Source organism: Colias croceus, chromosome 8 (genome assembly GCF_905220415.1).
Source record: "Colias croceus chromosome 8, ilColCroc2.1".
NCBI lineage: Eukaryota > Metazoa > Arthropoda > Insecta > Lepidoptera > Pieridae > Colias > Colias croceus.
In genome coordinates, this window is record NC_059544.1 from 7,987,636 (window position 1) to 8,012,978 (window position 25,343).

The window sequence follows — 25,343 nt, forward strand, 5'->3', positions numbered from 1 at the left end:
GCCTGATCTTGTTTCTTTTACGTCAGTGATGCTGAAAATACACGCAAATACTGGGAAAATGCAAAGTTACGGTTAACAAGTTTAATACGTTGTTTTATTAAATATTCCCGACCGGGTCAACAATAAATTATTCTTCCTGACATTGATTATTTCAAAAGCTTTATCTGGATAATTGTATTTCAATATTTCGATATATGTAATACCAATATTTTCACAATCCATCAGTATTCATATCAGGTTTTGAAACTGAAATAAAATATAGCCTAAAGGAGCCAATTACTAGTTAATAATTCTAAAATAGCTAGCAGCAAACAGACTTGTCCAATTTAAGCCACTGAAAACAATATCAAACAAGTTTCGTCATAACTTTAAACTTTAAAGGGATAAAAGTTAAAATGAAAGCTATGACAGGCTGTATCAGATATAGGGGCGAAAATCGCGCCGCGGCTGGAAGCTCCCGTAACAAAGTCATTCCGCCGTCGCGTCTCGCCTTTCGCGCACGACTGTACCGCGTCAGAGAGTTATATTCACGATCGCGATATAAACTTTTACGGAGTTCGGAGTTTTTGAACACTGGTTTTTTGGATTATGTGTGTGTGTTGTGTGTGGACTGTATTGTACTAGCAAGGATTTTGTGTGATGAGTAAGTTACATTTTTTTTAATAATTAAGTGCGGTAATTTAAATAGATTTTTAACTGTTGAAGTGACAGTGATTCAAAATAATTTATATATTTTTTAAATGACAATTGAAATTTGAAATGCTACAATTAATCATGTATAATGTCGTTGCTATATTAACTATAACTACGTATAAATAAATTTAAAATGAGCACAGAGAGCAATCAGCATTGATGATGCTTGCGCGAAGATTGCAATATTATTTTAATCAATATTATTTCAATTAACTTATATGAGAAGACAAATTTAACACTTACACGACCATGATTTTAATAAATAAAATATTTACAAAACATGTAGAGATATAATAAAAGCAATGAAAAGTAAGCTAAAACAACAAAAACTACAATACCAATTACCTACCATGCCATTTATGGGTTCTCAAAGAGGACCGATGTTTTGTTTCTATTCAACACAAATACAGAGAGAATTGAAACATTAGGACTTAATAAATCGACGTCAGAGTTAATTAATTTACTATTGTCATCCTCGCACAATTCGTCTAAACATTTCCTTTTATTGTCACAATAATCAGTAAATTGTTAATTAATTAATTAACTATTTCACGCACAAATTGAACAAAACGTTTCAGACATGATACCTTAAAAATAAATATATATTCACTATTACAATTACAATTCAATAATTAATTATTATAAGTTAACTAAAGCAAAGATAATATAATAGTATCTATTAATGATTGGTTTTGTTAATCTGTAGCATTTTCAAAGGTAAACAAAATTAATCTAATCCCAAATTCAGGAAAAGCTCGTAATTTAATATGAAATATTCAGTACAGATTATTATGTATACGATCGAGACGGATCGGGTCCTGCTCCTGGTGAATATCGTGCCTCCAATGCCTTCCTTTTATTTAATTACTCCTGCTTTACAATGGAAATCCAATTGAGATACGTCCCAGACGTAAATCAGGATATACGCTACTTAATTATAAGATTTTTATGTGAAATAAAATCAATAACATAATAATATACTTACTTACCTAAATAAACAAATAAATAAATAAGTAGGTACAACGAATTGACTGACCTTTCGTCTTTCCGTCTTATTCTATTTGAGATCATTCCTCAAATTATTTTAGGTATGTTAATTTGGTAAGATTGTTGGCTACAATGTCGAACTCTTGTCGAACGAATAATTTTAACTTAAACTTTTCAAAACAACTGTATATTGAAAAATATACAAGCAATTTTAACAACAATATTTTGAATAATAAAACCAATCAAAGTAAATTTTCATTCTACCTATGTTTTTTTTTTTAATATGAAATAAATTTATAAATACACACAATTCACACATTTTCAAAATTATACACGATATCAAATTAGGTATTATAACAGTTATATAAGCTAGTACTTCGTAGATCAGCTGCATTATATTTAGATTGTAATCAGTAGGTACGAACATTTATAAACAAAATTAGTAGGAAAACTAGACAAATGCTCATTGCAACTGCATACAAATATTCTACAATAACTCAAAAGTACCTGAATATGACCCGTGACCACGGTGCGTAACCGTGTTGAAATAACGGGAACAATATGGTGATTATCGCTGTTCTGTATAGATTAGATGGCCCCCAGTGCGGAAGTTATGGGGAACGAATACTTCACTATCCTCCTGTGTAAATAGTTACAATTGATTTTTGATATGTCGCTTGGAAACTTCACAACAAAGCTGTTTTGTTTATCTAGCACATTCGCGTCGCTTCGTTTTCAAGGGAATTGTGGACAGACACTTGTATTTAGCTATTATTATTGGCAGGATATCTGAATGCTCTTTAAATAAATATTTTAGTGTATCAATAATATGATAATGTATGAGTCAACTTTATTTACTTTCTCATGAATTTAGTTTTAAATTTGAACTGTAAATTATTTATGAAATATAATAAATTTATCAAATTCCTTTAATTATAAGATTATTGGTTTACTGCTTATTCAAACTTGTTATAAATGTTAACAAATATAGTATTTATAATTAACTTAATTTATTTATTGTAATATTTAAGTTTGCAACGAAAAATGTAAGCTTATGCTGCATTTACTAAATTTTTTCATAAGCATAAGCTAAATTAATTATACTTAGGTATGTTAAGCAATTTACTTCTTACTTAATACTTCCATTTTATAAATATTAAATTGGAGGATCAGGATAACTTCTAATATATGGATATGGATTACCTATGGTGTCATTGATAAGTTTTATAAATTCAAAGGTCAAGGTCATGAAACTGGTTTGAGATAAAATATACAGCATAGTGTAGGTAGTGTAGTTAAATACGTTTTCGTTTGCGAGCCTTAATTTCTTTGGTTGATTTCAAGGAAATTAATTTTTATTTGTGACCTTTTAAGTCATAATTATTTTTATAACCTAGTATCCTTTTTTTTTTTTTTTTTTATAGTGGAGAATGCATTTAGGCATACCCAGGGCACTCGGGGAAAGAGCCCTGGGTTATGTCGGACTCACCCTGCTGAGTGCAGGGACCTACCGACTAAACTCCACTGTGTTCCGCCGTGCCGCTTTATAGACGGGGCCGCGGGTATTCGGTAGAACCGCGTCCGCAGAATAACCTAGTATCCTAGTCATATACCTACCTGTAATATGTAAGTTTCTTTTAATTTCCTTCTGTGGAAATTTCATCAAAAATACAATTGGTATTTAGATCGAAATACCGGGATGAGGGAAAAGGTATGATTTCTCAAATAAATAAAGTAGGTCGTAGATATTTGAAAAAGAAAGATTTCCCTTTTTTATTTTGTTTCAAGAACATTTTCTTGAAGTGCAAAGTGCCTTCATTTGATTGTGGTAATAAATTCTTATAATTAATCACATCACAGAATTCTGTGCAATTCATTTATTTTTTCTCGAACAGGTTTTGGTTTCCGTTCCCAAGAGAGATTTTCCGGAAGGAAAAAGCATCCAACGTGTTGACCCGGATGAGCAAATATAAAATTATGACTGAACCATATTTCTACAAAAGACAATTTTTATAATAATATAAACAGAAATAAAGAAGTATATTTGCAATAATTTTGTTGTTTATTTGTCAAATTACGGTAGTTCGTTTTATGACCTTTTTAAAACAACAGTAACTAAAAATATGCAGTAATGTAATATGCAATCACATAATGTAGACGTAAATTCATCATAAAAAAACCGGCCAAGTGCGAGTCGGACTCGCGCACCGAGGGTTCCGTAAAAACCTGCAAGGTTTACAAAGTTCGTTCATTACGACAATCGAGTCACGCGTTCACGAGGAAAAAAGTAATAAGTTTTTATTTATTAAAAAATAAATATATATTTTTTAATGTAACTAAAAATTTAAGGTTTTCGGAATTTTTCCTTTATGTGTGCTATAAAACGTTGCTTCATGCCAAATTTCAAGATTCTAGGTCGACTGGAAGTACCCTTTAGGTTTTGATTCCCTTGCGAGTACTTGCGAGTTTCAAAATATGCAGCTTAAATTGCTGTTTCTTTTGATTGCGTTGACATAGAAGTTTGATTTTATTACAGCTTAAAGATATTATAGACCTGAGTATTTGGTATGAATTTCAATTTAATACCTCTACGCGTTTATGAGTTTAAAATTGTTAAAAAAATATATATTATGTGATGTAACTAAAAATTTATGGTTTTCGTAATTTTTCCTTTATCTATACTATAAGACGTTGCTTCGTACCAAATTTCAAGATTCTGAGTTCACGGGAAGCACCCTGTAGGTTTTGATTCCCTTCCAAGTGTCGAAAATTTGCGGCATAAACAGCTGTATCTTTTGATTGCGTTGGCTTAGAAGTTTGATTTTTTCACAGCTTCAAGGGACAGTAGACCTGAGTAATTGATATAAATTTCAGCTTCATACCTCCACGCGTTCCTGAGAAAAAGGGTCTTGACAGACGGACGGACGGACGGACGGACGGACAGACGGACAACAAAGTGATCCTATAAGGGTTCCGTTTTTTCCTTTTGAGGTACGGAACCCTAAAAACATATATATACCTAATACATTTATCAATGCTTCATACAAGGATAGATTTTTGGATAACTATTCAATGAATTCAGTAAAGGCTGCATTGTGGATCTAACCAAACAGACACACAAAAGACAGTTCAAGTTGGACGAGCGCCAAGTTTCACGAAAAAGCTGACTTCAACCAAAAATCAACGCAACCTACAATGATCTTCATTTTATTCGCGAATATGATCAAATATTTATTTTGTACATAATATAATGAAAAGTTATTATTGACATACTTACCAAGACTATTTAAATAAATAAAAATAATCAAACAATTTTAAAAATCTATCAATCAGTACAACCGACACAAAAAGAAACGAAAAAATAAATACAAATTAAATTGAATGCTTATTTAGATAGAACGCAAAAGTTCTATCTTTAGGTAATTAATGAAAATGTTCTCTATATGCTTACTTATACAATATACATATATCTAAAGATAGTTGTTTATATTTTCTTTGTACCGCACAACTTTAGAAGAGAGGTTTTATGCCTATAAATTCTCAGAAAAGGAAATTAGTGTAATTAATAATATTTTTTAGAAATAAATTAGTTACACAATACACAGTCTCATATGCAAGGTTAAAATTAAAAACTACAAATTAGTGCCAAAGTTTTCACACGGCCAATTTAGAAAGTGTTGATATTTTAAAATTCTTCCAGCATCACCTAATTACTGGCTGCCGACGGTGAAGTTTAATAAAGAATATCTTCGTTTACTTTAAAACTTTAAACCGTTTTTAATGCAGTATTTTTCGGTGTAAGACCTATTTACGGAAGGCTTATGAAAGGTTAAAACCCGCAATTGCTTAAGTACTTATCCGTGATTTGGTAGCAGTTGTATCCGAAACTCGTTTAATTAGGAACGAGAAAACTGGTATTCGATGATAAAAAGTATGATATAGTTGTTCGTTTTTATCCAGTGATGTTAGTTAGGAACATTAGATAGGAATATTATAAATATTTACGCCCTGAATATTTTTCTCTTATCTCTTAGAGTCCTTCGATTACGAAGCACTCTATAGGTTAGGTTAGGTTATTAAACTAGCCTTCTTGTTTGTGTCCTTCCGGATAATTCTCTTAAAACTCATGTCCACGTATACCTAAAAATCTATGTCTCTACAAATTTTATCCTTATCTGATGAGCTGTTTTTGTACGAAAGAGTAACAAACATTCACCCATCCTGATTCCTGATAAACCATCGTGGCCAGCGCGGGGTAGTACTTAATACGTTTTAAATACGTTTTAATAATAGTTTTAATGAATGATTTTAAAACTTTCTATTGACCTACATACAGCGATAAATGTATTTAAACGGGCTGTTAAGAGGAAACTCACTTAAACATTTATCATTTGAAGAACTAAATCTCTTTTAAAATATTGCTATAACCTATTATAGTAATGGCGCTTAAACGGAAATTCTTAGACTAACTGTGATATATATAAGTATTTCACACACGCTCTATTTATTAAGAGTTATTAATAAAACTGATTCTTATCCGTTTACATATTGAATGTGTATTCCTAATGTCAATATCGATTCATTTATTATCATCATTTTTTGTGGTCCTTATTTATTGTGGTCGGTGGTCAAAGAATCTGGTATACATAACATTTTCACAAAATTTTCACCGGCAAAAGGATTATATTGTAATAAAAGAATAAAGTTTCACCCAAAAATATTACAATTCTACATTGCACCGATGGACGCAATATATTATAAAGTACTGCTGAAAAAAATAGTGTTTCCTTGTATTTTGATTATACGCGATACATAAACCGTAAAATAATAGGTATTTTTAATCGCTTCCCTTTAAAAAACTTCACATTCATCACTATTATTATGTGTGCTAAATTGTAGTTTTTTCGCGAAAGAGTAACAAACATACTGGTACACATCTACGTATACATACTCATCCAGCCTCACACACTGTCGCATTTATAATATTAGTAGGAAGTAGGATAGGATTATAAATGTTTATATTCTAATGATCTTAGATATAATAATACGTATTATGAAGAGCATGCATGTAACGACACACTATTCCGAGAAAATAAACAAGCCCACATGCACTCGCAGCACTATTGAATAGGTCAAATAACATGCACTAACGTTACGCGAAATCTTTAATCAACAAGATCTAGCTAAATAGATACCAAGAAATAGGAGCTAATAAAAGCAAGGATTCGTGACCCGGGGCTTAGCAATAACTCAATGGCGTCCGAGCACAACGGTCATGCGTTTCTCAAACGCTCAATTGATTAAACGAAGCAATTAAGCAATCAGCCATCAATGGCTGTGGCGATGTCGCAAATGAGCGTCTGCGCTCATACCCTTGTTAGCTTTGTTGTGCCCGACCCTCGGGAATTTCTTTGAAAGCGATTTATAAGCTGCCATTAAAAAGGTTCGCAGCACTTTTCGCTGCTCGTGAATGGCTGTCGATGATAGATGTGGATGTGGATTATTTACGCCAGTGTAGGTAGACTAGAAAACCTTAAACTGCTAACAATATCGTACGCACGTGGCCACGTCCTATTCTTGTAATATAAATATGAGTAAGTAAATACACATTAAGTCTAAGGTATTTATTTAACTTTGATAGAACATTTTGTCAAAACTTAAAACCAAATCGAGATATCAAAAAACCGATTCATACTTAGCGATTCATATTCGACGTTCTCATTGGATATAGGAAAACTAGCCTCTTGCAATAGTTAATATTATTAGAATTACAAGCTGAACTCTGGACTCCAGAATGATTTATTCTAAACAATGGTTTAGATAATTGCCCTTTGTTCTAAGACTCCGCAACAAATTGCAAACAATCTTAGAATTAAAGGAAAGTTTCTGATATCTTAACACTGCAGACGAAAAAAAAGGTATACAGGGTTATTTGTAAAACACCGGCAACCTCGCAGGACAAGATAGCTAACATCATAAGTAACAACATTTGTTCTACGACTTTTGGCATAACGAAATAAATTATTTTTAAATGATTTTTTAAGCTTTTATTGTACTCTCCTAAGGGGCCATCCATAAAGTACGTCACACGTAAAGAGGGGGGGAGGGGGTCGACAAAGTGTGACATGGTGTGACAAGGGGTGGGAGGGGTCCTAAGTTTCGTGACATCACATTTCAAAATCTACAGGTACTAATCGCGTAATTTGAAATATAAATTAATCTAAAAAATATGGCCAACTCTATCTTTAGGGCAATACGATTTAAATTGTTTTGCTGACAATTTATATTTATTCATTAGTTTATTTTTTTGTTATTGTTTCAAAAGTCCATTGAAATGTTACATTTTTTAGGCCAAATCTTAAGTTTTTTAGAGGACGCAATTTTATTTTTTGGATGTGTAAAACCCTAGCTACTGACGTGATTAAAAAATGTTGTAAATAAAAACTGTTCCTCGAAAAACAATCCACAAAAATTGTCTGATATAATTTCTTCCTAAAATGATAAAGAAAATTATCTAAAAATATAAATATCTCTAATTTCTGAACTTATAATTTTTTTATTTATAGTTCTACGATAAAAAATTACTGGACTAAAGTTGTAGAGAATTTAATTTGCAACAAATAATGCTTACAATGTTATTTTTATCAGATAAATAGTTTAAGAGATATATCGTAAAAACCATATCAACCGCTATTTTCAAGATGGCGGCCGCGGAACAAGGGTGGCGACCCCACAAACTTAGCGATAGCTTCACACTGACCCCCCCTACACATCAAAAAAATAAAATTGCGTCCTCTAAAAAATGCGAACCCAAATGTAACTTTCAAATGGACTAATTATGTTGATTTCATAAAAAAGTACTTAATTTAAATGGAAATCAAACTATTTTGAAACTGCTGTTTTAATTTAATAATTTTTCGATGTTAAATTGCGAAACATGTGACGTCACACTAGGGAGGGGGGGGTCTTAGAAATGTGACCACCTGTGACAAGGACGGGGGGGTGCTCAAAATCTCATGAAATTAGTGTGACGTACTTTATGGATGGCCCCTAACGTTTGTAAGTCTATGTTCTACTCATCATCGAAAGGACAACCGCGACGCGACGCCCCCTTTCCCCTCCCGTTCGCTTCTTGTTTACGTAATTTTTGTGATGCGCGTAGAGTTTATAATATTCAAACGGAAAATGAAATGAACATTTATTTTTGTATGAAAATAAAATCTAACAAAATATCAAAAGTCGTAGAACAATTAATGTTGTTACTTATGATGTTAGGTATCTTGTCCTGCGAGGTTGCTGGTGTTTTACAAGTAACCCTGTATATTTCTAAGATGTCTAGAAGTTAATATAGATAGGTACGTCTGGATATAGAGCTGGTAAACTGGTGGTTAAATAATTGCTTTCAGTCAAATTATAATGTATGTCTGTGATTACAGCATCTACTTGAGCTCAAAGCAACCGTAAACCCAACTATCTGACTACTAATCTGCGCCTACAAATCCTAGATAGAGGGAACATTAATGACTTAGGAATCTGAATAGCTGCTCGAGTATATGACTCTATCTATCTATGGGGACAATTTGATTATTACCTATTTCATACAAGTGACTTCCAAAACAGTTCAATACACTGCTTATTTTGTAGGTAATTAATGTATCTTTGGTAAATCATAAATCTTAACCTTAAAAGCGACGCGTAACATTATTATAGTTTAGAAAAATAATTTATAAAAAAACATAAATTAAGTACAAAATAATAGAACCAGTTATGGTCATTCGTTTAGTATCTATTGGAAAAGCCGGATGTTTAAAACAAAAACATTTTATATAGGAAGCTACGATAACGTGTGTGACACGCGGGTGATCAAAGTGATCGAGCACGACCGTCAACAATGCAGTTTTATCGTGTACGTTGTTTGGCGCCAAAGCCCGCCATATTGTTTAATTGACTCTGCTGCGGAAAATGGATGACGCGTAAAACGGAACGCACATGTGAATTCTTTTTTTTTAAATTATCACATAAATTGTATGATAAAAATAGCTGACGAATTCTCCTTCAATTTGCGATGCGTGCGATGAAACATTTTTTGTGCAGCAAAATATTGTCGATACCTCTTTTAAATGCCCACATGTTTCGACAATTTTTTGTAAGCTGGTTGACGAATGAATAACTTCCAAGTATTTGAAATATACCTATAATTGCTGTACGTAAACACGCACGCTTTAATCATGCCCATTAATTATTTCACAAATTATCATTAGGTTAGGTATTAGTACGAGATCCGGCTGCAGGATTAGTGCGTTCATCGGTTTTTTGCTGAAAACCGAATTTTTATGTATATTTATAATTAGGAGAATATATATCGACTAGGTTGCCAGTCAAAATTTGGCCGCAAGCATGTTTAATTAAAATTTTTCTAATCGATTTTTGGGAAAAAAATTCGTTCACTTGTTTTTTGAATAAAATGTAGTCTACATCACGGCAAATGATATAAAGATTCAAAAAAATCACGGTTGCCGCTTTTCACCTGGCCGCAACATCTTGGCAGCCTGGTGCAAACAGGTATGATTTCGATTCATTTTTACGTTCATAACGTACATTTATGAATCATATATCAAATTAAAGCAAATTTTTTTCTATTTATTATCATATATGGTTGCCTAATTAAATCCGGCCTCAAATAAGGGTTGCCGGCTGTTAAAAATTATAAATATTTACGCCTATTAGTACACCGACGCATTCGCGTGCGGCAGCGAAACAACGAGAAAAAGAGAGGATCGGCTGTCAATTATATTAAATCAATATTACTTTTTAAATTTGTCATTTTGAAAAGGACGACATATTTTCTTTCACTCAACCTTAAATATTCAACATCTTTAACAGCCGGCAACCCTTATTTGCGGCCGGATTTATTTAGGCAACCATATATGATAATAAATAGAAAAAAATTAGCTTTAATTTGATATATGATTCATAAATGTACGTTATGAACGTAAAAATGAATCGAAATTATACCTGTTTGCACCAGGCTGCCAAGATGTTGCGGCCAGGTGAAAAGCGGCAACCGTGATTTTTTAGAATCTTTATATCATTTGCCGTGATGTAGACTACATTTTATTCAAAAAACAAGTGAACGAATTTTTTTCCCAAAAATCGATTAGAAAAATTTTAATTAAACATGCTTGCGGCCAAATTTTGACTGGCAACCTAGTCGATATATATTCTCCTAATTATAAATATACATAAAAAGAATGCGTCGGTGTACTAATAGGCGTAAATATATATAATTTTTAACAGCCGGCAACCCTTATTTGCGGCCGGATTTAATTAGGCAACCATATATGATAATAAATAGAAAAAAATTAGCTTTAATTTGATATATGATTCATAAATGTACGTTATGAACGTAAAAATGAATCGAAATCATACCTGTCTGCACCAGGCTGCCAAGATGTTGCGGCCAGGTGAAAAGCGGCAACCGTGATTTTTTTGAATCTTTATATCATTTGCCGTGATGTAGACTACATTTTATTCAAAAAAACAAGTGAACGAATTTTTTTCCCAAAAATCGATTAGAAAAATTTTAATTAAACATGCTTGCGGCCAAATTTTGACTGGCAACCTAGTCGATATATATTCTCCTAATTATAAATATACATAAAAATTCGGTTTTCAGCAAAAAACCGATGAGCGCACTAATCCTGCAGCCGGATCTTAGACTATATCGAATAACGATTGGCGATAAAATCAACATTATAATAATTTTACCACTTTACATAACACGATTATTCGATTATACGTATTCTGTTTTGATATGTGAAAAATTAAACATACATTAGTTTTAACATTTTATGAACTCACTGCTTTCAAACTCAAACTCAAACTCAAACATTTATTTATTCAATTAGACTTCTTCGAGAAGCACTTTTGAAACGTCAATACATATTTTTATCATTTACCACCGATTCGGAAAGCAGTATCTATGGAGAAGAATCGGCAAGAAACACCTTCCTTAATGCTGTAATAGACTCTCTGAACTAAGACGTTTTTTACATAATTCTTAAATTTAGCACTACTAAACTCTTTAATACTATGAGGAATTTTGTTGTAAAAAAGTATACCTTGACCCATAAATGAATTTTTAACTTTAGCTAACCGGTAAAATGGCATTTCAATTTTATTTCTGTTCCTTGTGCCATAACAGTGTCTATCTCCTACTCTTGTGTGTAAGTCTGCGTTTTTGTGTACATATAAAATATTATTAAATATATACTGTGATGGTACAGTGAGGATACCAGTATTCTTAAAGAGATCTCTTAGTGAGTCCCTAGCACGTAAATTATATATAGAGCGTATGGCTCTTTTCTGTAATATAAATATAGTTTCAGTTTAAAATAATATCCCTTTTTACCTTTTTTACATTTGGAAGGATAAATTCTACACAATTTGTTTTTTTTTTGCATTTAATAATAAATTATTAGCAGTGAACCAATTGGATATGCGTAAAAGAGCAGAGTTTACTTCGTCAACGTTTGAGTCATGTCTATCCACATTAAATATTAATGAGGTATCATCTGCAAACAGTACTATTTCACACATATCCTGCAAATAATAAGGTAGGTCATTAATATATACTAAGAACAAAAACGGTCCTAAGATTCCCCTGCGTGATCCCTGCGGAACACCTATGTTAATCGGCGCACCGCGAGATTTCTCTCCATTAACAACAACGGTTTGTACCCTGTTCTGAAGATATGAAGCTATGAGGTCCTGAGATAAACCTTTAATACCATAAAAATTTAGTTTCCGTAATAGAGTGGTATGTTCTACACAGTCAAAAGCCTTAGAAAGGTCACAGAATATCCCTAATTTTTTTAAATTACCTTTAGAGTTAAAACGGTCATTAACATTTTTTTCAATTAGCCAGTTTAGATATTCATTAATTTATAATTTTATAATTTATGTGGCAGAGTTGATCCCCAACAACCAAATAAATCCACCATTCAACGTCCGGAAAACCATTTATTACAAAAACTTAAAATCACTTGCGTGTCGACTTCTTACTCCCAAAGAGACAGATATCTATCGCTGCCCGCACGCAGTAATTAAAAACGCACAAACGTTCGGTCAGCAAGAACGTTTTACCAAAGATGGGGTTCAAGAATGTTTGTGCCCACATGTCGTCGGCTCATTAAAGCAATACCCTAAAAAAAATAATTGCTTTACCGTACAACGGAACGCTTAACTTACGTATATGATGGACAGATATTAAAAACTCGTTTGGAGATTTATTATTTACATAAGCATGATATATGATATGTTTATTTATTATGAATCTACCGACGAATATATTTTTTAATTATTATAGTTTGAATTAGCGTTACAATATTTTTGATTGGCAGATGTCTCATGTCGTTGAACTTTTGATTTTTGAACATACTTCCTACCTGCATGGTTTCTTCACGATGTTTTCCCTCACCGTCTCCAGATCAATTTGTTTCTTCGAAACCCCTTGAACTTTATGATTGAAGAGAGTGACCACTGAGCCACCTACTAACGTAACTATAAGTAAATATATAAAAAAAATTAATATGATGTATCACGTAGGTAATATATTATCACCATTTAATTAACAATAATTTTTCCCATCCCACTGTTTATAATGCGAAAGATAATTGATTGAATATTAAATATTAATTATTTCAATGTTCATTAAGATATGTTGTACATTTTTAATTAAAGTTATAATCCCTACTTGATGTCTTTCAATCCTATTTATTGTAGAAATCTTATAGAAGTGCATCCATTTTTTATTTGTTTCCTTTTCCATTTTCATCTTTTGTGTCGAATCACAATGAAAATAAATGATTCGCTAAAAATATATATGTATAAAGGTGCCTTTCTGGTAAGTGAAATACGTTAGATCAAAATAATGTCAATTTGCTCATAAAATGTCAATTTTTCTCAATTTCTTCAAGAAAGTGGCGTTGATCAAACTAATGGTGAATGACGGATCAAACAAGGTTCCAAACTCATCATTTATTTTAAGATCTGAAGGCATTTACGTGTATTATCTTTAGGATTTTTGTTTCTTTTTATTTATCGTTGTTATATTACTCCATTGCAAAAGAGAAACAATAAAGAATTATGAATATGAAAGGTTACATGTTTTTGTTATTAAGCTTTATACAGCAATAATATTCCGCATATAATTAGGTATAGATCTGCAAAGTACATGAAATAACATTTCAAAACCCCGCTGTCTCCGCTAAATAAATCCACTATTAAAATAACGGAGGAAGTATACTTCATCTGTAAACTATCTGGAGATGTGTAAACACATAGACGACAATATGTGCTGTTTATTTACTCTAGTTCAAACGACTTTCATTGCGACACAACTGATCTATTGTTCAAATTCAATGAGGCTTTGAATAAAAGCTATACGCCTTTGTTGAAAAAACATGAGTATATTTTCAACTGGAGACTTTTTTCTATTGTAATTGCCAGTTTGCAAATTGATATTGCCTCAATACGATAAATGACAAACAAAGTTTCATTAGGTATATTATTTTCTTCGAAATATTTTTGATGGATTAAATAATCAGCTTTAATAATAAGTTATAATATTATATTATGTGCTCATGATTTCAGTATATTTGTCTATTTTTAGCATAAATATTTTCAATTAAAATACTTATTACGGATGTTATTTCGATGCTAGTACCGTAGCATTATTATCTGTGCTAACTACTAGTACTGAAAAAAAAAAATGTAATAATAAACCTACTGTTTTAAGAAGTCACATTTAATAAGTAAATTATGACTTCGTGGTAGGGATTACGAAGACGGCAAGATATTATTAACTAACCTACTTTATTTTAGGCTGAACTTGTTTTCTAATTTATCAAATACTGCACTGTAATATTTAAATTGATAACACAAAGGAGGATAAGTAATATTATAATTTAGGAAGTAGGTACTCAAAACAGAACTAAAAGTAGTCTCTTGGGTTACACAATTTCATCTAAGCGACTGAATCTGCTCCAAGTTTGTCCTTGCTTTGTTTGTTTCGTTGCTATAACACGAATATGGAAAACTGTAAATCAAATTCTGTTAAATTAATACACATAATAGGGGGATATTATGTGTATTAGAGTGGGATAATTTTAATTCATTGTTGTAATCTACACTAATATTATAAAGAGGAAAACTTTGTTTGATTGTAATGAATAGGCTCGTAAACTACTGGACCGATTTTGATGAAATTTGGCACAGACAATCTTTAGACCCTGAGAAAGAACATAGGCTACCTTTTATTGCGAAATATGTACCACAGGCGAAGTCGGGGCGGACCGCTAGTAAAATATAATTTAGTATCGTCTTTAATTATGATTAATTTTCTAGGTAGGTATTTGATAGAAGTAAATCGGAAATTTTTGTTAAAGTATAATTTAATGTATTGTTAAAAATAGTGATATAAACAAATATTTAACAGTTGAAGAATATTAGATAAACTCATTTATTAATCAGAAGCAGTGAATATTTTTCTTTTTATATTTATAACGTACTTATAGCATTCTAGATATTAGGAGGTACCTGCTCTCCTTCCAGCAATATAAAGATATGTGGAGCTTGAGAAGCTGGTAGCGGTGCAATTTAATTTGTTTGTCAACTTCATGCATAATATTACCTATCGCTTACTAAAGCTCAAGTACGAGAATTGTTGTGACATCTTGCCGCTCTTTACGATTACTAATATTATGTCTTACCGTAAAAATATTAAACTGGTTCTGTATTCTGTATGGAAAAATTATTTACTAAAAACTAAATTGATGTACTAGGTTCTTTTTTCTCTTTGGCATTTGTTGGTTCATATGAAATCTTCAGCGGAGATTTTGATGAGATTTTGAGAATTGTATTGTTTTTGTACAGTTGATCTGTTCCTTAGTACGAGTACCTATATTATTTTCGCATTAACATGCCATGATGAGATGAGATTAGAATCATCATAGTTACGGAAAATGAAAGGTTTTGCTTCGACTTAGCTAATTGGTTTCAATTTAGGTGAACACGTAATATTCATATTATGGTCATTTGTACTTGTAAATACTACTTAGATTTCGTTTTTGTAAAAGCACAATATTATAATAAATATAATTTAACTTTAATAGCATTTAATTGTTTTATACTGAAAAGCGGCACAGATTAGATATAGGTAGTGGTGACCAGCTTTGTGAGCAAGACAATATATAAAGATGCCGCCATCCAATGTTTATCTTGAATTTATTAAGTACGGAAGTTGTCTCACAATTTAAGAGTTCGTAAAGGGTTGTGGAGTACCCTTTAATTCAACATTGGTTAGTCTGTTCATACGAGAACTGAGGGAGAAACTAAAAATACAACGAGTGGAGCTTGTAATAACATTTGTCTTAATATATTGCGAGAGCTGCGTCCTGGATTGTGTGTGGAATTTTCTGGACAAATATATGGGCATTAGCAATAATAACTAATGGTTATGTTCATAGAATAATTGTTTTAACTGGCCACAGGCTTGAACTGATCTGATTTGGTATGTTTAGGTATTGCAGTATACTTCATCATACAATACTTAGCTATAAAATTATGAATGTAGAGTTTTCATATTAAATATTGGGCAGAGCGGTCATATAATTAAAGTAAAGCGTGACAAAATATTTGCATTTGTTGTTTAATTTTTTGTAATAATGTATCTAATAATTATGTACATGTATTTTTTTATAAATATTTTTCTTTTATAGATAGTTTCAACTTCAAGAGCTCATTTGGAGAGTTTCAATATTTAAACTAAATTAATAGATAGTTATTTCATCAATTTTGTTTTAAGCATAAGGTTTTTATTTTATAATTTGGTATTTATAGTTTTGAAAATATGTATTTTAATATTCTTACATACATACACGCACACTTAGCTATCTATACAATATACATCTTTAAAAAAATAATACTAAAAAAGTCATTATTGCCGAAAACTTATTATGGCACCAACCTTGTGTCTGCACATGACGCTGCTGTTATAAAGGATTCAATTTATTATAAAACTACTGCCCATAATGACCTCTTCTATGTAATTTAAGAGGTTTAAAAATACTAAGCTATTTTCAAATTAAGCAATTTCTATGTATGTACCTACATTAATATATTTTCTTATAGCCTTCACCACAGAATACTAAATACTTACTAGGTCTTATACTTAAATCTTTGGGTATCATGATAACAAACATATTTCTATCATTTTATGACAACTATAAGGTTCATTTAATACCAATCACCGGCCGCTTCCTTTTCTTGCAGTTCGTTGAATACATACAAGCAACCAACAATCAATAGGTACCCTTGCTGCAATAATCAATAAACATAAAAATGCGGTGTTTCATCGACAAAAGGATACAATCATACAGTAATTTGTATCAACAATGGCGGTTTATGTAATAACATTTCATTATGCCCATATACGGTTCGAAAGTTCATCGTAATGATAGCTTAAACAGAGAAGCTTTATCGCGTATTTCACTTTCATATTACCATATCATACGTAATCAATCACACAGTGCCGACAATTAAAATTTACACATCATAATGGTTATAAAAGCTTATTTAGCGAAATTCCCCTCGGACATGGTGTGAAATTAATGAAACGGGTGCGGTTATGTAGTAATATTAAAATAACGATTTAAAGGCTTGTTGCGAATAACGCATGCATAATGATAGATAATAATATTTATTTTAACGCGTTTCACGTTTGAGTTTTATGCACGAGGATAATATTATTATATTAAATCTCTGATATAATGTGTTCTATTGAAAATATGAATGCTGACATTTATAGTCATGTTATGTTTTGAGTATGGTCTCTGAATTTGCATTAAATAAGTCAATCACAAATCAGTATCTTTGGAACTCTTCTGGAACTATAAATTTAATGCCTGATAAGCTTTTACCAATTTTTAATTCATAACACGTACCTACAAATATTATAAAAGGTAATTGTGGTTATCGTAATACGCAAAAACGAAAAGTCAAATATTTATTACCTATGCTATGAAATAATCCATAATAAGTACATTAGTATGCAAATGTACTTATTCCATGAAACGATATATTATTTTTAACGTTATTGTAGGACAGGTTTTTGATATACAGAAGAAGAATACAAGAGGATACATACGTTTTCATTCCTGCATCTTTTAAATTTTAAAAGGAACCATACGTGCAGGTCATAAGTTTTAGATTTAAAAACCCAGGGAATATAACAAAGGGACTAGAGAGTGGTTTTCCGATATCATAAGCCATGTTATAGTTTGAATCTTGAGGAAAATTACCATTTATAACAGTTTCAATACTTTTTCTATCTATTCAATTTTGGCAGTTATTATTTTCGGTTCTAATTTAATAAAAAGTTTTTGGAGCACACCGAGTACTTTAATCTTCTAAATTTCGATTAAAATTATATTATATCCTGAGAAGATAATAGACAATTTTACGCATAGATAAATACAGACTCGTCAACAGAACTAATTAAAATATTTTCGGTGGACCAACCTACTTTTAATTCCATCTTTATTTTTTCTATATTTTCTGCCATGAACAGTTGGCAGTTAGAAACAGTAGCATAACTAGCTGTTATAGAAATTAATGATTACAGTAAAAATAACGAACGGAGCTGTAATTTTACTACTACTAGGTACTAAATATAAAATACTTACAGCAAATCAATCTTGGACATAAATTACATCTAAGTACCTAGTTCTTTTTAGTTCTAATGCAAGAAATAATTTAAAATAAACTTCCATCTGATACATGCTCACACATTTTTTTAATGGGAAAATCTTCCATACCTATTAGCTAGTTCAATAAAGAAACGAATCTTCAATGGCGGCGCTTATCATTCCCTCTCGCTCACACACGGCCGTACGGTATGCAAAAAAAAGGGAAAAATTAAATCACTAAAATGTATTTGATTTTCCCTATAATAGTTTTTATCATAAATTTACAATGACAATTATGCATTTGCGAAAGTAAATAATGTTTTATTGGAATTTGACAAAATATGTTCTTTGGGAAAAGTTGTTCAGTTTTATGGGCTTATTACAAGTATTATGGGGATTTTATTACATTCTGTATACGTAAATATGATAATTCATATAAATACACAAATACAATAACAAAAAAGTTTGTCAACAAACAATTTGAAATAATTAATAAAATAATTATCAATTTACGTTATTTTTATTTTCTTTTTTGCTGATCCTACCATCTGTCAAAGTCAGCTTTGGCCGCCATTGAAGATTCGTTTCTTTATTGAACCAACTAATACCTACATATACCCACAGCCCCGGGGAAAGAGCCATAAGTTGCGTATCACGCAAACACCTTGAGTATAAGATACATAATATTATGTGTGTGATAAGCGTACCATATTCCTGTTTTAGGGAGTCAGAACAAAATCGTAAATGTAAACTATTTCATACTGCCTTGTGATCATGATACGTCGGAAGTCGACACACGGATGCCGTGTTTGGTTTAGCGACCGCAAGCACGCGCTCGCCAGTAATAATTATTTATTTTTATACACCATTCAACGCGACTGACGCTTTTCATAAAGACCACCCGAAATCGGTTTTATTTTATTATCTATAATCATATAGCGTTCGCGTTTCAATTACGATTTTAGGATATATTCGCATTAAAAATAATTTGCACAAATAAACATTAAAAAAAATAACCGTTTCACGGACCCTTTTTGTAATATTCTGCCATAACACATAAACTAGAAATTGTTTGGTAAACGGAGATCATTCAATGGGTAACACACTTTATCAAGTTATATGACGTCATAAATCTTCGAAATCTCCAACCACAGAAGTTTACTAAAATGAAGGTAGGTTCTATAGAAACTCCCGTATATTATTTTCAGCGGTTTCAACGCGGATTAAATTAAATTTCGCTAAAACGCGTTCAATGAAAATTAAAAATATCACAATCATCAATTATACGGAAGAGGAAATAAATTTAAGGGTAAACTTTTCTTATTCTTAGACGTTTTTCTTTCACGAAAAAATGCATTGACGGATGTAAGGAGTCGGAGCCTTGTGGCCGATTGTCATTTGTCAAACGACGGATCGTCCGACGTAAGGGCCACTGCATACTGGCACATGCTCTTGATGTCAGGATTTATAATAAACATAGTTTAAAAAACAAGAATCGCGTTTAATAAGTTTAATAATTATTTTTCATCGAGCCTTGATAAGTTTGAGCTATATTATCTGTTCTATTTAAGTGGGTTGAAATTTAGTCTAAAGTAGTCGGTTCCATACGAATATACAATAATAAATTTCTATCGATATTGAATTATATTACCTATTTCCTAAACTACAATCCATTAATTTTGCAACTATGTGTTCGCAATTCAACGGACTCGAAGTTTTAAATAGTTTACAGTTCTATGGGCTGAATAAATTTAATTAAAGAACGAGTTTATGAGTGCATAGGGAAAATATATGTGTGTAGGTATGTAGGTGTGTTAGGATTCTATGAATTTATTATTTGTGTTGAAACTTATTTTTTATGTAAACAGACATTCCTGAGAATTTTCACATTCCTATTTCAACCTCTAATACATTTATGTTTTATTTTTAATTGCAAATTGCCATCATTGTTTAAAAAAGAACGAAACATTGTTGTCATCTACAGCGATATTCGACAAATTAAGCCATAAAATTGTTGCAGAACCTAACATCTGCGATACATCGATGTCGGACATAGTGTGCACTGGCCTTTAACTGCTCCCCCGGTGTAAGCACTTGATTAACCTTTAACCAGTGACGTGAAAAATGTATAACACTATACGGGACATGACGTCTGACAGACTACTACTTTCAAAGTAAATTTTAGGCATAAAATGTAATATGTACGTATCAAAATTGTGTTGATATTTAACCATCGGTATGTAATAAAAGACACAAAACTAAATACAATCAGCTTTTATTATAAAATTAAAGAAAAAACAGTCATTAACTCTATCTAGTACTATTCAGCCTTAATTGACTTGAGATCTCCATTTTAGCCTTTTAATTGACAAAACACAAGTAACATTTAAAATTTAACATTTTTTACTTAAAATCTAATCAATAAAGAAACGAAAGAACAAAACAGCACTTCTGAAAACAAAAATATAAAAAATTTGACAACCGCTCAACTTTATATAAATCACTGGCAATTTTTGCACAGGGGGCGAGAACATTGCAAGCAAACGGGATTAGAACACCCGACACACGTGTAAATTGTCATTCTGTGTAGTTTAGGTGGACAAACCCTACATGCTCTTCGTTTACCCTGACTTGGCTCATGACTTTGGTCACCTTCTTCGATCATATCATCCCCCAGAACTCGCTTTATCACTAGTCGTAACTCCCTTGGTAATTGACTGCTGATGACACGTCTTTGCATATGTGGTATCACTAGCGAACGGGCTAATGACTTCAAAAAATCACCTCTATCGGCAACCTATATTCGTAATTCTGAAAGAGGTATGTCTTCGTCTTCAGAACTGTCGCTGCTAACTTCTTCACAAGTGATTTGACCTTCCTCATTACTGTCTTCTCGAATGGTCCGACTCTCCTGGGAATATTCGTCTTGATCACTATCATGATTTTGTAAAAAATCATTTTCGGAAATCAAAAAGTCATCGCAATCACCTTCGCTGTCTGATTGGTCTGAAGCTAGCATGAGGGCATTGAACTCCTCTTCAAACGATGGACTGTTTAACCGCAGGACTTGTCTTGTTTGTGAATTTGTGGCAGACAATTTACGTTTCCTCTGATTTTCCGCCATTTTGCACTGAAAAACAAAAAAATGGTTTAAAAAACATTTGTATGACAACTAGGGACATTTAGCCTGACAGACTCCTTTAGATTTTGTAAGTGTTTTTACTCACGTGTTTTACAACCGACGACAAGTCCGCCTCGTTCCCCGAGCGTTTTAGCACTAAAACAGAGGCTACTGAGAAGCGGGGTCGCGGCAGGCGGGGGGAAGTGACCAATTCTGAGAATTTGTAAAACACGCGACGCCTGTGAGACTCCGCGTCACTAGTTAAAGGTTAATGTTCGTAAAACCCCAATTAAGGCACTCCCTAACGTTTAAACTTCACCCGTATACTAACAGCTGTTTTGTAAGAATAGCCGGTACGTTGGTGCATGTAATTTTTAAAAATAGTAATTACTAGAGTTAACGTAATATAAGGCGTACTTACTACTTCCATCATTGTTGTACGTACAAGATATTGTGTTCAATATAAAGGTACCTATATAATATATCTTAATCTTAGATTACAAAATAAAAGACAGATGGAGCGTTGCCGAACTAAACCGAATGATTTATCGTCATTTTCAAGAAAGCTATGTGTGCTGTCATTTCGCCGCTGCACTGTACGTACACGGTGCTTCTGTGTGCGTGTAATGTTACCGGATATTGAAAAATTTCCCAAATTTTTCCCCGACTACGGAAAAAAGAGGGTTATGTTTTTCGAGTTTATGTATGTATGTAGGTATAATATTTCTTTGACACGCCCTGCAGTATAAACCATTGGACCAATTTTGAGATGTGAGGTTTCATTGCAATCATCTGAATTATTATGTTAGTGGCGGTAGTGACGTAGGCTATACACATAAATTAGCAGTCAAGTTTTAATTTTTATTTTAATAATATAATTTCGGGTTTATGAATTTTTTTTATAATATTATAAAAAAAAATATTATATATAAAGTACCTGCCTACTAAAGTTATATATGGACAAAATAATTATATTCAATTTTGAATTAAATAAATCACATAAAAAAAAGTTTCAATATTAACTATAATAATTAAATTATTATTTATTTTTCAAATATATGAATGCGATTAGCGGTAGTTTTTAGTCGAGAATACGGGACATTTTATTTTCATCATGGAGTTCACATAAATTAAATCGCTAGCGAAAATGACTATGACGTTTTTAAGCTATATAAAAGTAACAAAATAATGTATTATGCTTATTAAAATAATCTAATAATGATCATGAACCTTTAGTGCACTATACAAATAATCACATTCACGATCGAAAAATCCAACAGCATTACCCTGAAGATCTTTTAACCATTTTACGGTTTTACCAATAAAAATGGCAAATTCATTTTCAAAATACTGGCAACATACGTTGAAGTTTTGTATTCCTTCATATCTGTAAAATTATTATTCGTATAAAGAAATAAATCAGCCAAATAATCTACAGAAAACCTGTGAAACGATGTTTCATCTTTTTTTTTGTTTTCGGGAACAAATTTTACAGCGTTTTAAGACAGCATTTTTTTACTAAAATTGCAAACCCTTTTTGACGTATTGCATGACACTATATGCGCTATAGCACTGGTGCAGCGACGTATTTGCTTTTGATTTCGTATTTTCTTTGACAAGGGCGACGGGCGGTTGTCATGCTCCATCTGTACTTTATTTTGTAATCTAAGATCTTAATATATATAAATCTCGTGTCACAATGTTTGTCCTCAATGGACTCCTAAACCACTTAACCGATTATAATAAAATTCGCACACCATGTGCAGTTCGATTCAACTTGAGAGATAGGATAGTTTAAACATGTAGATACCACGGGCGAAGCCCGGGCGGACCGCTAGTTAAATAATAAATATGCAAGACGTATTAAAGTAACTACAAAAAATTTCACATGACTCATTGACGTAGGTAAGTATTTTTCGTTGTTCGTAAATATAATTTTGTCTGTGATTTTGTCTTACCTTTTTTGTGAAGCTATTGATAAATAAGCTAGTTACAGTTGAAGACGAAATATACATGTTTGATAGAACAGTTTTTAATGCCAGTGTTGAATTTCTTAATAAACATTCTAATAAGATTAGCTTTATTCGTATGTATCTTTTTCTAATATGTAAATCTGTTAATTAAAATAAATATACAAAGATGCATCCATTTGCGGATCTGCTTTTCAAGTATAATTAATTATTTCTTTAGTAAATGCTTTCTGATGTGTAATCAAGTATTGAAGATTGGTTTTACACCATTCGTGTATGTGTTAGATACACATTTCTAACGTAGCTTTTAAATATTAAAAGAGGAAGATTAATTTAGGAATAGCAAATAAACGGAGATACACACAGATAGGTGCTAGAACTGGTCAAGTACAAGACAAAATGTATAATCTTCTTCTTTAAGCAAACAATGCTACAAGAAATATTCACTGAATTCGACCTGTATTTTGTAACAATAAATCTTTTATTGGTATTTCGACGAACCACAGCGGCGAAACATTGTTGAATTTAGCCTTTACAAATTTGATTTTATTTGTGCTCAAATTTTTCATATAAAAAGCTTTTAGATCAGTTGTTTTATTTGATTGATTTCTTATGAAACGCAAATATAGTACCTACCTATATATAATAACAAAATATAGTTTCCCGTAAACGAAAGGGCTATCTGTTCATAATTAAACAAAACAAGACTCAATCGCGGATGAAATAATAAAGAGATCTTATTAGAAATATAAAAAAAAACACATCAACAACATCTTGGTGTTATTTTGCGAATGGCGGAGACGATTCTCAAAGGGTTTCCAAGTAAAGATTAGTTGGTGGACCGCAAAATTAACTTGGTTACGTAACTTTTCTGAGTTAAGCTATTGTCGTTACGAGACTTGGCCCAACTTGGCTGGGTTTGTCTTTTAATATCTTCGCGTCAGTTAGATATTGTCTAGGATGTAATGATATTTCTTGTGAAGCAAGTAGAAGTAATATGGTGAGTTTGGCGAGATGATCAACACAGTTGATTTTTATTGTTTCGTATGATCCGATCTTATATTATGAAAAACAAGTCTTAATATGAACAACGGCACCGTCAGTATAAATAAATAATAAGACAGATCCATTTCTGAGAATATAACAGTTTTGATTTAGTCTTAGTAGATTTGTTAGTTTATGCCTTTATGTTTTTTAAAAAACAATAACATATTTCCATAAAGTATAGAGATGTTTTTTTTTAATATCCAATGAACGTAAAAAGTAGTCCTGTAGACACGTGTTGCCATAAAAAATATATTTTTGAATTTGGAATCCAGAATCCTAGCATATTTATTATACGTTTGCGCCCCAGTTACCTTGCATTATGTGTTCATTTCCATTTCTATATATGAAACTTTCTCTCAGTGTGGACAAATGTTAAATCAGAATACGCTGTGTGACTACGAATATTACATTCATAGCTATTTAAAAAAATAACTAGTTAGGATGTGAAGTTTTAATTAGTAGTACTTTCTTGTTAAGTTGGAGAAGGAATTAATTAGGTATGTTTTGCTTGTTAAGATTATACGAAAGGAGTCGAGAGTTGTGTGTAGCATAGATTAAAATTTCAAGGTTTTAAGTTGTGCTGATGTCCTTGAATATGTTTAATTACGTTGTTAATTACACATCTTAAATCAATTTGGGTAATTCAAACATTTTTTTTGTTTAATAATTTAAAGCCTTTCTCGTAAGTACCAAATGGTTGATTAAAATAATGAATTAGGTATCTATTAGATAATAATTATAAGATACATATCAATGAATATTAATTCTGATCATTTA

At 31.7% G+C, this 25,343-nt stretch overlaps 2 protein-coding genes across 2 annotated transcripts in view; one reads left to right on the forward strand and one right to left on the reverse strand.

The window, feature by feature from the left end:
• The first annotated feature begins 486 nt into the window (after positions 1 to 486).
• LOC123693889 overlaps positions 487 to 25,343 on the forward strand; it is a 76,694-nt gene continuing 51,837 nt past the window's right edge. The window contains exon 1 of the mRNA XM_045639155.1: positions 487 to 643. The gene's annotated coding sequence lies outside the window, so the exon portion shown is untranslated. The remainder of the gene's footprint in view (positions 644 to 25,343) is intronic.
• LOC123693898 lies at positions 20,824 to 21,689 on the reverse strand. The gene is made up of 2 exons (XM_045639165.1): positions 21,656 to 21,689; positions 20,824 to 21,558 (listed from the first exon to the last, which is right to left on the reverse strand). Exon 2 carries the CDS (start codon positions 21,550 to 21,552, stop codon positions 21,226 to 21,228), a length of 327 nt encoding a protein of 108 aa, XP_045495121.1. The 5' UTR covers positions 21,553 to 21,558; positions 21,656 to 21,689; the 3' UTR covers positions 20,824 to 21,225.